The 14,665-nt window shown below is 37.6% G+C and overlaps 1 protein-coding gene across 1 annotated transcript; it reads left to right on the top strand.

Annotated features, from left to right (window-relative positions):
- The first annotated feature begins 1,940 nt into the window (after positions 1-1,940).
- Positions 1,941-13,154, top strand: serpine2 (serpin peptidase inhibitor, clade E (nexin, plasminogen activator inhibitor type 1), member 2). Its single transcript, XM_074680480.1, has 9 exons — positions 1,941-2,178; positions 3,570-3,848; positions 4,910-5,137; positions 5,628-5,822; positions 9,294-9,492; positions 10,342-10,439; positions 10,926-11,015; positions 11,143-11,226; positions 12,590-13,154. The coding sequence occupies exons 2-9, from the start codon at positions 3,587-3,589 to the stop codon at positions 12,640-12,642; spliced, it is 1,209 nt and encodes a 402-aa protein (XP_074536581.1). The 5' UTR covers positions 1,941-2,178; positions 3,570-3,586; the 3' UTR covers positions 12,643-13,154.
- Positions 13,155-14,665: the final 1,511 nt, after the last annotated feature.

The raw sequence follows: 14,665 nt of genomic DNA, 5'->3' as shown, positions 1-14,665 counted from the left end.
ACCAGGATCCTGCTCTGAGAACCTCACACTGTGACTCAAACTTCCACCTGGACTCTCAGCTAGAAGCATTTAAGTGAATGCTTGACCCAGATATTTACATGTGATATATTTATAACAACAATCTATAACCCATTTTTGGTGAGGGTAAACATTTACAATGGGTTTATTCATAATTGCGCAAACACTCTCATTTAAGCCCCTGTAATGTAAACCACTCCCTGTACCCACTCATAATCCTCTATTTTGGCTGCAGCAGGGATGTAATTGAGCCTCAGCCTCTTTTTTTGTGACTAGTGTTTGTGTGTGTGTGTGTGTGTGTGTGTGTGTGTGTGTGTGTGTGTGTGTGTGTGTGTGTGTGTGTGTGTGTGTGTGTGTGTGTGTGTGTGTGTGTGTGTGTGTGTGTGTATAATTGCCACCCAACTGTATCACCCCCTCACAGGACAGAAAGGTGGTCCTGTGTGATAAAACTTCAGTCGTTGTCCAGCTGTGGCAAAAAATGACCTTTACTCTATTTAGAAGGGGGTAACAGCATATCCTACTGAGTTTGTGGATTGTATTGCTGTTGTGTTGTTAAATGTTTTGGACTAAGAATCTTTTACTTTTTTATTCAGCTGTGCTGTTTTGTTTGACTGTAGGCTACAACACCAGGGCTGTCAGCTTCACAATTTACTCCCTCAGTTTTTCAGTGATAATAAGTTGACTTTAGCTGTTTTCATGTGATTTTAACACAATATCAGACGATTATGCATCATACCCAGATATTTGCAAATTGCAAAAGCAGCAGACAAAGAGAAATTTTGCTACCCAGAGAGCAATCAAGCTGAGAAGATAACTTGCATAGAATTATGAGGAAAAACATGTTGTTAATTCAAAACAGTGAGAGGAAAAAAAATTGAAATAGGGACATAAAAATCAATATTTCACTAACATGAGGGGGGAAAATCCCAGAGTATTAGGTTGCATCACAGTCTGGGGCCTCAGCACACTTTAGAAGGCTCTTATAAATGAGCCATTTATTTTTCATGGAAGTCCTCTCATCATCAATCCATATCACAAGTGAATAGTTTCCAAATAAGGAAAATAAGGCAACCTGACTTCATCCATGCAGGTTTTAGCTGGTGTCATTCCCATGTACTTGTTCTGCTACTTGGTATCAAGGTATTCTACAGGTGTGCAGTAATTTTCCACATTAGTTGTGATGGAACATGACCAGGATGACCACTCTTCATTGGTTTCAGGTCAACGCCCCTTTAGTCACTTCCTATTGTAAACACCTTTTCAGATCTTGGCAAGGGTCAAGTAAACGCTGAGGGCCCAAACAGACAGGAAGCAGTTGAACGTGTAAATTCTGTGTTGCCTGTCAGAAGAGATTAACAACAGGAAATTTTGTGTTGCGCAAGCGACTTAAACTGGAGCAGCCCTAAGGTATAAAAATTATACCGTTCAGAAAAAAAAAAAAAAAGAAATATATGGAAATTAAATTTAAAAAAGAGTATCATAGAATTGTCAAGAAAATGTCTAACACCTTGATTTTTTTTTCTCAAACACCCTGACTTAAACTTTTTGTTCGTAATTTTTAGATGCTTTTTATTTTTTGAGTTTTTCACAGTTTAAATTTCAATGCAAGGTATGTTTGCAAAGGCGTAAACAATTACGAATTTAAAAATGAGAACAAAAAATAGAACTGATGTTTAAAGTCAAGAGATACTTGACAGGAAATGTTGAAAAATGTTGACCTTATTTTGTGTATTTCTTACTTTTAGTTCGTTTGTTATTTTTGCTGCTTCCTTTTTAAAGAAACAAATGAAAACGTATGAAAAACAACAACAACAACAACAAAAAGTTTGCGATTTATTCACATATTTTGTGAAAAACTTAGCTGTTCTCTACTGACTTTTATTTTGAAAGTGTACCGGAAATTGTTTTCTGACGGTGTAAACTTGACTCGAGAAGACGCTCTTCATGTTTCGCTGTTTGTCTGAAGGCGGGGTTGGCTTAGTGTAATAAAGTGCTCTTTGAAACAACAGTGGAGTCACTAGTACTACTCAGTTCCACTGGAATACAGTTTTCTATCAAATTTGTGGATTTAACGTCGTTTTTCCTCTGAAATCTTAGCAGGAAACTAAGAAAGGTTCAACTTTTACCTGCAGAAGTTGAAGTAACGTCACCTCGTGATAGGTGAGTAGTACCGTTGTTTAAACCGTTACCCATGAATTATTGTTTAAATTGGAAGTTCTGTGAGTAAAACACAGCCTTAACACATTAACTTTATTTTATATAATGCGTAAGCTGTAGCTGCCATACATTTGAATAAAATTTGCATTTCTGTTAGACTGAACTGCGCAGTGTTCTTGTCAGGTGTGTTTTATTTGGTGGGTAAAATAAACTTACGCCCTATGCAAATAATCCGTTTGGATTTTGATATCAGTTATAGTGCCTCAAATACAGCTTGTTTCCAGGAGCCTTTGTAGGAGACTCTAAAGGTGCAGTTTGCGAAAAACGTGGTTGTTTTGGTGATTCGCCCCCAAAATTTTACACGCATTACAAATGTAGATGTTAGCTAATTCATCGTTAAAGCAATATTTCGTTGATCTGACAAGTGTGGTATAATAATGAGGTGATTTAGCCAATAGCCTTTGCACACTTATTTTAATATGATATGGCACATTTGGTTCCCCTTCCAAGTGACTCAAGGAAGGAGTGCCTTTGATATTAACTTTCTCTCGAGGGGCACGATTCCTAAACATATAAGACATTGTTTTAACAGAGTGAGAGTCTTCCAATGATAAATTACTGTACCCTGACATGGTATCGTGCGCAGTATGCGGTCTCCTGTCATGTGTAGTTGCCCTGTGATAAAAACATATATTTCATGCATGGCGTGTAATTTACAACTTCAGAGCCAGTAAATTCCTCTAAATATAACCAAAATACGACTAAAGTAAAGAGTTTTAGCTCGCAATACATTTGTATCATACATTTGAGATGGCTCAAAGCCCCTCAAATAATCTGATTTCACAATGGAGCTTTATTTGCCTTAAAAACTATGTTCCAGCTATTTTATGATTTATTTATTTTTTACGTGTTATGAGAGCAATCTGTGAGATAAAGGTAGCAACACAGTCTTAGATTCTTGTAGGGATAGTAACATGCCCCCTCCATGCCTGCAGGCATTTTGGCTGACTCCTGCTTCATGCTCCATGCTTCACTTTCCTTCAGTGTGGTGTGCAGGCTGAGTCACTCTCCTAAAATGGTCTGAAAGTTTAAAGTTAGTCTAAAGCTGAAATGAAAGAAGAGCCTCGTTTCACTTGACTATTCATGGTTAGACTCTGGTACTTAAACAGCATGAGTAAGGATTAGTCAGACCCTGCAGGGCTGGATAAGTGGTTGGTGTTGCCTCAGAACAAATCGTAAAGGGCTTCAACTTAATTGTGGTTGACCATACAGAGACATGTGAAAGCTATTTTGAGAGATATATCTCATAATGATAAAACACTAGTGATGCCTGAGTAATGTAACCCTGGTTCTTTCAAAACGTCTCTAATACTCTGCTCTTTGTTTCTTTCCAGGTGCACCAGAGGTTAAAATGAAGCACCTCTCCTTGTTGCTCCTTTACACACTGGTTAGCTTTTGCAGCCACACAGGTGTGTTCTCTCAGGCACCCACCTATGGTGAGCGGGGCTCAGATCTTGGCATACAGGTGTTTCAGCAGGTAGTCCGCTCAAAACCTCAGGAAAATGTGGTGTTTTCACCTCATGGAGTTGCTTCTATCCTTGGGATGCTACTACCAGGAGCACATGGGGATACCCGGAAACAGCTCCTCAACGGCCTCCGCTACAAGAAGAATGGTAAGAAGATTATTTAGAAAGTGGAAGCTCAAGGTTTTGTTACAGAATTTCTGAGTTAAGATGAGATAAGATAAGATGAGACTTTATTGACCCCTGGGGAGATTTTTTTGTTCAACAGCAAGTGAAAAATGACAAGCTGAGATTACAGGTATATATAAGTAAGGAATAGGGCCAATGTGTTGAATAAGATCCACAGAATGTTATAACATTTAAAGATATAGTTTTAAACTTAAACCAATATAAATATCCAAGATGAAACTCTCTCTATGTAAAAATATATGAACTGATTAGTATTCAAGAATTTAAAGAAATAAATGTTGGAACCTTGGTCCCATGCACAAAGCTGATGAAGTGCCTGAAAAGTGCGTCCTCTCTGTTAGCCAGCAGGGAGCACTTATAGAAGTTCAAAAGCATGTCTGACTGAAAGAAAGAAAATGCAAAAGGTAATTCTTACCCTCAATTAGCTCAGAAATTATTTTTCAGTGTCATATCTAATACCAAACAATGTTATTTTATGAAAACTACTGTCCCATTTAGAGCAAAAGTCAATAACAGAGCACAGGGATGCTTAAAGGCTCGGCTACGTCGTGTGATTGACAAGAAGTCTGTGAAGCATGTACAACCTTCTGCTCTTGATACATTTCCAGTGCCAAAATGCTAACTTGATACTTCAAAGCATTAGCCCATAAACCAATGGATGGTATAACAGGTGCCCTTGTGCAAAAATATGAATACAGCAAAGATCGATGTATTCATTTTCATAATAGTATCTTAAGTTTCTTGCCCCTGGTTCCTGGTTTTGCTTGTGGTTTTGCTATTTGAGCCTGAAAGCTGCTGCAAGAGAGAGCTAGAGAAAAAGAGCAGTGGTGGTCATGTGATAAACTAGAAGGGAAGTCAAGAGAGAAAGTGCTGCTAATGAAAATGGTGTGGCGAAACAAAGAAATGTTGTCACGTTACATGTCCTATCATGATTCTGATGGTTCAGTGAAGTTGTCACAAATAACCACCATGTTCCTTTCAATTCTGTGGATTATATTTGTATTTCTTTTGTTACATCTCAGGGCCTTACAGGATGCTGAAGAAGCTGCACAAAGCATTGACAGCAAAGTCTAACCAGGACGCTGTGCTGATCGCCAACGCCATGTTCACCCAGCAGGGCTTCCCCATGGAGTCGACCTTTGTAGCTACCAACAAAGACAACTTCCAGTGTGAGAGCCGGAGCCTGGACTTCAGCAACCCCGATGGGGCTGCAGGGGAAATCAATGCATGGGTCAACAACAAGACCAAAGGTACGAGTCACACATGTGGTGTATGAACAATTTAGATACAGTGGAATACGAACAGACATGAGAAACAGATCTGAGCGTTTACATACATACGTTCATACATTTAAGAAATATGTTTACAAAAACAACCAAATGTCCAAGCAAAAACATTTTTTTAAGTCTTGAAATGATGAAATAGAAACATATGCAAGGGGATTTATAAGGAATACAGACACAAATTTAACATTTAGTCTTGATTGAGCCAGGAAAAAAAAGTTCCTTACAGTTTTCACATTATTTAAATAAATGTTTTTCATGACCCCAGTATAAAGCGTTTACTTTTTTAGTACTTTGAATATTTTGGCATATAGATCCATTTTCCTCAGAAGATGCATCTTTTTATTTTGACATGTGCCTTGAGATAAACATAAATTTTGAAAGATAAAATTTTGTTGTTTTTTTTCTCATTGAATGTCCCTGGCTGAAAATGCTCCCGTGTTGCTTGTTTATCCAGGTCACATCTCCAGCCTGATCAAGCCTGACATGCTGAATGATTTGACCCGTCTGGTTGCTGTAAACTCCATCTACTTCAAAGGCTTATGGAAGTCCCGTTTCCAGCCCAAAAACACCAAGATGGGGCCCTTCACAGGGGGCGATGGAACTGTGTACAAAGTCCCAATGATGTCTCAGCTGTCTGTCTTCAACATGGGTGAGGACATCGACTGTCAGACTTAAAACAGAAGGAGATTGTTGTGAGCTGATCAGGTTTTTGAGAACTTGTCTTCGTCTTGGGTTGGAGAGTGGGTTGAAACAGTAAAATTGCTCTCAAGAATCATTTTAAACCATTGATATGAAAACTGATAATTAATACCCTTTATTCAACAGCAGAGGATGCTATTTACCTTTGACTCATCTTACAGGATGTCATTTCATCTCTCCAGTATTTGGCTGAATAAAAACAGACAAGGCAGCTTCAGATAAAGACTTTGCAGCTGAAAATACACGATGTGTACCTCACATTAACACAATATGACACAATATCAGGGCAACTGGGATGTTTTCCCTCTTTGTTTGCATTGTTTTAATCTATCTAAGATTGTCCTCTGCTGCTGATCGAGCCAGTGACTAACACATGGTGTCAGTCATTGTAGTTTTCTCTCTTCATGCTGGTTTTTGTCAAAGTGTTCATTTCTTAGAAGTTTGATGCTATAAACAGAATATAACGACATGATGTGCTGACACACGTGGCTTCTGCTGTGCTGTCTGCACCAAATCAGCAGTGTTTGGTTTGTTTCCTTTCAACCATTCCTCCTTTACTTTAACAAAGGAGTTGTTTTGTTTTTCCATAGCTGAGTGTCTGCTTTACACCAGCTCAAATATCTGTCCTGAAAATTCAGAAAGTGAAATGTGCATTTCTGTTTGCTGTAGAGGTGGTACATCTGAATTGTGGCTCCACCTGCTGTTCTGACTGCGTAGACTCCAACCGCTTCAGTTGCAGTGTGTCAGCATCAGTTGAAGGAGGTGTATCAGCTTTACTTATGAACAGATGGAGATTGAGATGAATTGTCTTTCTCTTTATTTACTCAATGCTAGACACACCAAAGCTATGTAAGGCTTTTCATCCCTCAATCTGATTTGCCACAGCTCTAATTATGCATCACATTAAACCTGAATGCAACTTAAAATATTTTGTTAAATAAAAAAATGATAAATCACAGAGAGCTTAAAGAGCTATTGATGCAAAAAATCTTCTTCCTACCATGCTGCTAAAATTTTGAAGTTTTGCTGTAAAGTTGATTTTTTTTAAATATGTCACTATGGACATTGATCCTCTCTGATCTAACCTTGATTGGCTTTGCTCAGCATCTCAGATTAAATTTAAAGGAAATGAAAAGGTCAGGAATCAGTTGTATTTCTTCAACATATAGGAATGTGTTTGCAGTGATCCTAATTTGATAGACAGTGGATGAGTGGATGGCTGAGGTAAAACCTCCTTTAACTCAGTGAAACTAGAGGTGCATTCATGTGTTAGCCCTCCATTCTCTGCTTTACTTCTCACATTGGGCAACTTGATATGCTGTTGGTTCACTGATTTACAATGTTTCAGTTTGTTCCTATGACATAATTACCGCAGCTGCCAGTTTATCATTCATGGTTAGCTTGTGTGGAGTTGTACAAGAACGCAGGCTTAGACATGTCACATCCGTAGGACATTATTTAGCCCTGTGTGAAACCAAAGCACACACTAGTCAGCCACCTATATTTAGATGAGCTGTCAGAGCTCTGTAAGTGTGGTGGGTGTTGCAGATAGATTCTCACACTCTGCCTGAGTTAAACCGAGGTCATGTTGAGCTATGACGCACTGAAGTTTGTGTCTCTCCTCGGTGTCCTGACGTTTGTTGACATAAGTTGACATTTTCACATTTGTTTTGTCTTTTTATTGAATTATGGTCTTCATATTTTAAACAAATGTCAAAAGAGACTCTGTATCAGCCTTACATTTCTTCTCAGAGTTTAGTCACTATTCATGTTTTGGTGTCATGGTTTAAGAACAAAGTGTGTTGGGATTTGATTTATTGCTTAAAGCACAGAGAGCTGTGTGGTCCCTCTGAAGCGGATGTTTGTGACTTGTTGTGCTTTCTTTGGTAAAAAAAAAAAAAAAAAAAAAAAAAAAAAAAAACTTGACATCAAAGTCTAACTGGCCATTTTTTGTTGGTGCACAGTGCCAAATCAGATGGACAAGTGTTGGTTTCAAAAAGTCACAAACAGTCCTCTACACCCAAACATGTTGAGCATCATGCAATGTTAACAATATATCTAACTGTAATAAAAATCCTCAGTCACATCCCCCTCCCATATACAGAATTGATGCCAAAAACACTCAGAACATTTCCTGACATCCTGGACATTTTGAGCAAGACTTTGTGTATCAGGGAGGCTGATGGAGCTGCTCGTCTCCTAATCTGTGAACTGGCTGCACACTCTGAAGGAAACTTGGCCTCAGATCTGTTAATCATGATGCTGCGCCTCTTTAAAAGCATCAAACAACTAATTCAGACTAAACTTAACAGAAATATCACCCTGTCGTTAAATCAACATGAGAAAATATAACTCTTACAACATAAATCTTTCAGCTGTGAACATGAGGGAGGTGTTTTATGAGAAAGTATAGGATTTAGCTCGAAATGTTTTAGCTTCCTCCCTTTTTTAAATGTATACAATAAAACATTTTTGCATTTGCTTCGATAAACATCTGCTTCCTAAAAGAAGAATTTGTTCATTGCATGGGAGTGATGCATTTTCTGTCTCAAGTGTGTTTAGACTGAATGTGGAGCAGCAGAGGCAGGGGAATAAAAAAAAATAACAGAAAGTAGCATCACATACAGTGCTGCCAAATTCTTTTATAGAATTGAGGGATCATTGATCAAGGCATGGACAAAAGAACCCCACCAAAACTTACAGTTTTAATCTTTGTGGAAGAAAAACATGAACTTCATCTATGTGTTCTTATAAAGCACTTCTCAAACTTCTGCTGCTGTACATAAGTATATGAATACCTTAAACATACAGAGAAAACTGCTTTTGTAAGAAAACAAGAAGCCAAAATCAGAATAAGCTCTGAAATAAGTTTTTATCTATTTTTGACGCAGAAGTCAAACTCTGTTTTATATTTTTTCTAGCTCAAAGTTTAAGCTGAATTAAAAGCTTTTTTGGAAGTATTCAGGCTATTGTTTGCGTTTTTTTGTGTTACACTGGAAACTGAAAGCACTTGAATAGTCAGATAGTGCCAAAATAGTGAATTTATTAAGAAAATTTACCAAAATATTTTGCTTGCCAGTTTTTTATTTTGAAGGGTTTGTTTTTAAGTGAAAGATGGGAAACATTTGCTAGTTTCAGTTTTGTAAATACGAGAATTTGCATTTGTTGTTTATTTTTGTAAATATGGATTTTGTTGGCGGAGGCTGTAACTTGATCTCTTGGACACTGATATGAGCATTTTTCATTTATTCAATATTTTAGAACCAGAAGATTAACTATGAAATATTTGGTGGATTAATATGTCACAGTATAATCCTCTAACCAACTAAGAGTCTGGGTTCAGTTTGTGATGCGTTCTTTCCACAAGGTTAAATGGATGATCTTTGTGCTTTTAACACCTTTTACCTCTACCCTTTTCCAGGTGTAGTCACCACCTCTCAGGGCCTGAAGTATGAGGTGATTGAGCTGCCCTATCACGGCGGCTCCATCAGCATGCTGATCGTTTTGCCGTCTGAAGAGGACACACCTCTGTCTCGTGTCATCCCACACATCAGCACGGCCACGGTGCACAGCTGGACTTCACTAATGGTTGCGAGAAAGGTCCATCTGTCCATCCCCAAGTAAGACACTCAACTATGAACACATTGAACACCTGAGGCTGCTGAGAAGATTTTGAATTTAAGGGATCATTTATAAAAGCCGATTTTCAAAGTACAACAGTTTCTGTATTATCCTGCGTATCCCACAGCAAACCACTTAACAGATAAAATGCTTTAACACCTGATACTGATAATGGAGGAATTCTCCTATTGCAGACGGCTCCCTAAGGGCCTCCAGTTTTTGTCCCTTTTGCTGAAACCTCTTTTTATATGGATATGGATGTATACACTCCCTGCACATCCATATTAATACAGTTAACCTGCCAGAGGCTGTTATTGGAGGCAAAAACATAACAATGATGTGCTAACTTGGTTGACCTTTTGTCTAAATTCTTGCTTGTGTTATACGTCGCTTTGGACAAAAGCGTCTGCTAAATGAAACTGTAGAACTGTACTGAGACAATACACACATTTTTTTTCAGATTAAGGGCATATTTTCATTATTTGGAGTATTTGGACTAGAGAGTCAAAGTTCTTGAGAACTTTTAACCTTTTTCTGTTTGTCTTTATGTGAAATAGTAGGAAAAAAAGATAATAAGACCATCATTTGAAATGTTTTCCCGCATCTTGTAGCTTGACTTAACTTTTCAAAGCATCAAGGTAAAAATATTTTCCATTATCACTTGTAAAAAATTAAAGTTAGTGTTATTTGAAAAGACCCTTAGGCTGCACATAAAATATCAGACAAGCTGCTAATTTATATGGCACATCAAGTTAAAAAAAGAGCTGGGTTATTATGGTAATGAAACATCTTGTACAGGCCCTGTGTGTGACTGTAACATTGTGTTCTTGTGCGTTTTATGTGTGCAGGTTTACTGTTGATGCTGAGGTGGATCTGGAAGACCCCCTTTCAGCCCTGGGAATAACAGACATGTTCAATCAGGCCAAAGCTGACTTCAGACACATCAGTGAGTAAAAGAGTACAGCCAGTTCGAACACATAGGTGACAAAATATCCCAGGTATTTACAACGCTTTGATTTTAGGACAGGCTAAGAGTGAAATTGATTGTTTGCTAGCAGAGCCAGAAAGAAGCATGTAACATGTCTGACTATTCAGCGTGAAATAGTTCATGCTTGTTTTTCCACTCTGAGTGAAAGCAGCCAGATAAAGCGCTCTGCTGCCACCATGTGGTGAAATCTACAATTTCGCATTTTTACATCCTTTGCTGTGTCCTGTGGTGATGAATTCCTCTGAAACAGCACACTGTAGCCACAGCGGCTAAGAAATAAAGACAGGATTACATGTGAAAAAGTGTGATGAATAACCAATAAGAGCAAAAGCTTTATATGAGTACTGAAACTGCTGCTGTTAAGTTAGTAAATAAAGGCAATGATTGTTCTGCTATCATTCTGCTTTGTGTGTAAACCTGGTTTAACTGTTCCTGTTTACTCAGGTGCAGCTGAGCAGCTCTACGTATCCAGAGCTCTGCAGAAAGCCAAAATCATTGTGAATGAAGATGGAACAAAAGCTGCAGCTGCCACGAGTGAGTATTTGTACAGTTGGCTTTATTTTTGGTTAAAAAATTTGAAGCCAAATTTCACGATTTCATTCCGTGACAATTTTAACCCACAATGCTGCAGCTTCATGCTTAACTATGTGTCTGTGTTTAGCTGCCATTTTGATGGCTCGGTCCTCTCCACCCTGGGTCACAGTGGACAGACCTTTCCTCTTCCTCATCAGACATAAGCCCACAGGTACAGTCTTCTGTTTGCACCTCAGTTTACTCATTCAAAGCTTTTTATTTTAAGTGCCATTTCCCCTGAAGTACCATAAAACTGAAGTCCCTGCGTGAGTTTGAAATCAATGCGAGGAACTTACTCACTTGTGCTCCAAATAAAAGCTGGCGCCCACATCCCAATGTTTATGATTTTCTGAAAGATTACACGACCTACTACATGGCCCCTACTGTTCCACCCAAAATACAGATCGATGGGAACAGATGAGCCGTGAGACTCGATTCCTCATCAGGGTTATCAAGTGGACACCTCCTGTCACCAGTGTACTGTCAAGTTAGGTCCAGGGTACCTCAACAAGGCTTCACTTTTTACATCTGTCTTGTAAATAACTTTACCTCTGCCTTCTCTCCCAGTTTCATAAAGAAAGAGAGCAAAATAGATCTAAGAGGCGAGGTTTTATCTGCTCTGCCTGATATCCTTTTTTTATCGTCAGGGGAAATAAGAGGTTCCCATTTTTTCAGTGTTATGTGGATATTAGTTTGAACATTACATAAATATGACTGCATACACTGAATGTCTGGGCTTACAGTCCTGTTGATTAGACCTGTGAAAACCACTATTTATACAAAACAAAAATAACATTTTTAATGACATCTACAAAAGCCACAATACTTAATATTTCAGCAAGGCTGCACTCATTTTTTATTCATAAAGTTTTCACTGCTGTGGACAAAATCTGTAAACTGTTCTGATACAGACACAATAAAGGCTGATATCTTATGAACACAGGTCACGCTGACAACAACAACATTTGTATTGGAGTTTTTGAAAATTAGCTTAAACCATCTGCAGTGTTTGATAGCCTAGCTTCTGTGCAGGCTTTCTGCTTGGTCTCCACAAACAGGTTGGGCCGGCCTGGATCTTTTGTGGGTAATACCTAAAGTAACTCATTCGACTCTGCTTAAAAAATAACTATCCCTTTGAGAATATGTATGTTTCATGATTGCTGATGGAGGAAGTACCTTTTCTGCAGCCTGCAAATGAGTTATCCTTTAAATGCAAACAATATTGCATGGCCCACCTTTTTATCGTAGACTGTGGACTATCATGAGAACAAATCCTTGTCACGTATTTATACCCAAATCTCTGCTGTGGAAACACACCAAGTACCTCTGAAATGTTCTTAGCCCTTGGGAAAGTCTGCACGATGGAACTGCAGTTTGGTGAAGTTCTTGTAGAGGTATAACATTTTTAAAACAACAGAAATAATAACATAAATCCATCATCTGTTCTTAAGATTTAATTAATTATTAATAATGTCAGGTTCTTTGAAGGCTTTTCTTGAGTATGATGAGTTTACTCTGTGTCGGTCCGTCCTCAGGAACCATCCTCTTCATGGGCCAGATCAACCAGCCAGCCTCCAGAGCATCATAGACCAGCACCAGGAATGCTCCTACACTGCCACGCATGAACACAGATGTCCACGTAAAAACACACACACAAACTTTGCTGTAAACTTCTGTACAGTGAGGACATATGATGTTATTTGTTTTAAATATTGCTTTTTATGTTACCCATTTTGTGTAACAAATAACATGCGTTATACAAATGTTCTGCTAACTAAATTTTCCAGCTGTTTTAATTTTTTATATTTTGAATTTATTACTTTTTTTTAAAAAGACATTGAATGTGTATTTCTTCAACTCTGGAGTAGAATATTAAGTTTGTTTATCATGTCATTGTTTCAGTGTTAAAGTTTTGTATTTTCAGTCATCTGACGTCACTCCAGTCAGTTCAGTTTCACTTCTGAGTTTTGGCAACTTGTTGCATCCAGCTTCTTTGCAATGATTGTTTCCCTCACTGGGGAAGTCTTCTGTTATTGAACTGCCATCATATTTGATCAATTAAACACACATATTTATAACATCAAAGAATTTCCCTTTTTTATTTACCGCTACAAACAAATAGGCCAGACAACACATGATTTCAACTTAACATTGGGACTGAAATAAAACATTAATTATATACTTTTTTTAGGCTCATTTTCATCACATTTTTTTGCAACAATGTCATAATACCAGCATGTTGATTTCATGCTTTCTTTTTAGTATGTTTGTAAAGTTAACTTTTTTACCCCCACAGTTGCTGTTTCATTGCATTATTTTCAATACCACCATTGTTTTTCTTTTTTCTTTTTTTCAAAAGTTCCTAAGCAAACAAATCTAGTTAATGACGAAGAAAAATAGTATCTGAAGATGTTACAGTTTTTATCACGTGTTATACATCATCCAGAGTTCAACAGGAAGCTTCTAACTGCTCTTGATCTTTTTTCTGGGGTTATTCAGCAGTCATTTTGCAAAAAAGAAGTAATATATAAACTGACTCTTAAAAGAGGGTCAAGGGAAGAATGAAAGTGAAGTGAAACAAAATGTGGTTTTCTCCAAAAAAAAAAAAACATGTGGTTCTGGCTATAAGCACTTATGTTTCTCTTTGGAGGAAGTGAAACTCAGTACACGATTGTGTTAAGATTCATTTAAGTGCAATAGTGGTCAAGAGCAACATGATGAAGCTGGTCTGAAAAGTATTGTATGAAACAACTAAGTGGTCAAAGTTGTTAAAGTCGTAAAGTGAGGATGAGAAGTTGTTCAGTAGATAAAGAAGTAACCTAAAATCTGATTTGACCACCTAAAAAAAATATCATTGTTTTATTAAAACTTTTCTGACTAAAAGGAAAATTAGAGTGGGGATTATGAATACTTTTATGAAGTAATCAACCAACACCAAACAGGATATACGGTGATGACCAAAATTGTTAGAACACCTGACAGATCCTAACTTTTTGATCTTTTTTGCCTCCAAATCATGAACATGAAAAAACATGCATGATTATTTGAGTACAACAAATATAAGATGAAGTGTTCCAACAAGAACACGATAAATAAATACATACAAACAATTACACCCCTCACCCCACCTGTACCCCTCCCCTGGCACATGTCCCTTTAAAAAAAACAAAACAAAGAAAACAGGGTTGAAAATAACAGAAAGTATGTGAAATATCACAGGGTTTTTCAGGCTAGATTCCCAGTCCAGATTGAGATGATATTCTGTGCTCTTGACATATATTACAATAATGTGTTCCAACTTTTTTATAAAGGTCATCTGTCAGCCTCTTTGAACGAGAGACCTGTGGTAACGTAAATACAAAACGCTTTTTCAATCTTAATACAATGAAAACAAAAGTTTTATGGGGATGATTTTACAATTATTCTAACACACTTTACAAGTATATATAAACATTATATCCTATTTGCACCATTTCCGTTTGTCGAAATGCTGCCAACTTCAACAAACCCCACCTCTAAAGCATTTGTGAGCAATATGTTTCCCTGTGACCTTGGATAACACAACAAAAATTTCAGACCCTTATGTACTTTTGACTGAAGTATTTGGTTTG

This window comes from Halichoeres trimaculatus, unplaced genomic scaffold (genome assembly GCF_033239565.1).
Source record: "Halichoeres trimaculatus isolate MK-OKI-2021-1 unplaced genomic scaffold, fHalTri1.1 fHalTri1_scaffold_9, whole genome shotgun sequence".
In the NCBI taxonomy this organism is placed as follows: domain Eukaryota; kingdom Metazoa; phylum Chordata; class Actinopteri; order Labriformes; family Labridae; genus Halichoeres; species Halichoeres trimaculatus.
This window is presented reverse-complemented; position numbering and strand designations above follow the sequence as displayed.

What these genes read in the sequence shown, in the direction of transcription:
- serpine2 (XM_074680480.1), top strand. Translation starts at nt 3,587, where the DNA reads ATGAAGCACCTCTCCTTGTTGCTCCTTTACACACTGGTTAGCTTTTGC. An exon ending in GCTGTCTGTCTTCAACATGG is followed by an intron (nt 5,823 to 9,293) that starts GTGAGGACATCG and finishes ACCCTTTTCCAG; the next exon opens with GTGTAGTCACCACCTCTCAG. An exon ending in GTCCATCTGTCCATCCCCAA is followed by an intron (nt 9,493 to 10,341) that starts GTAAGACACTCA and finishes TTATGTGTGCAG; the next exon opens with GTTTACTGTTGATGCTGAGG.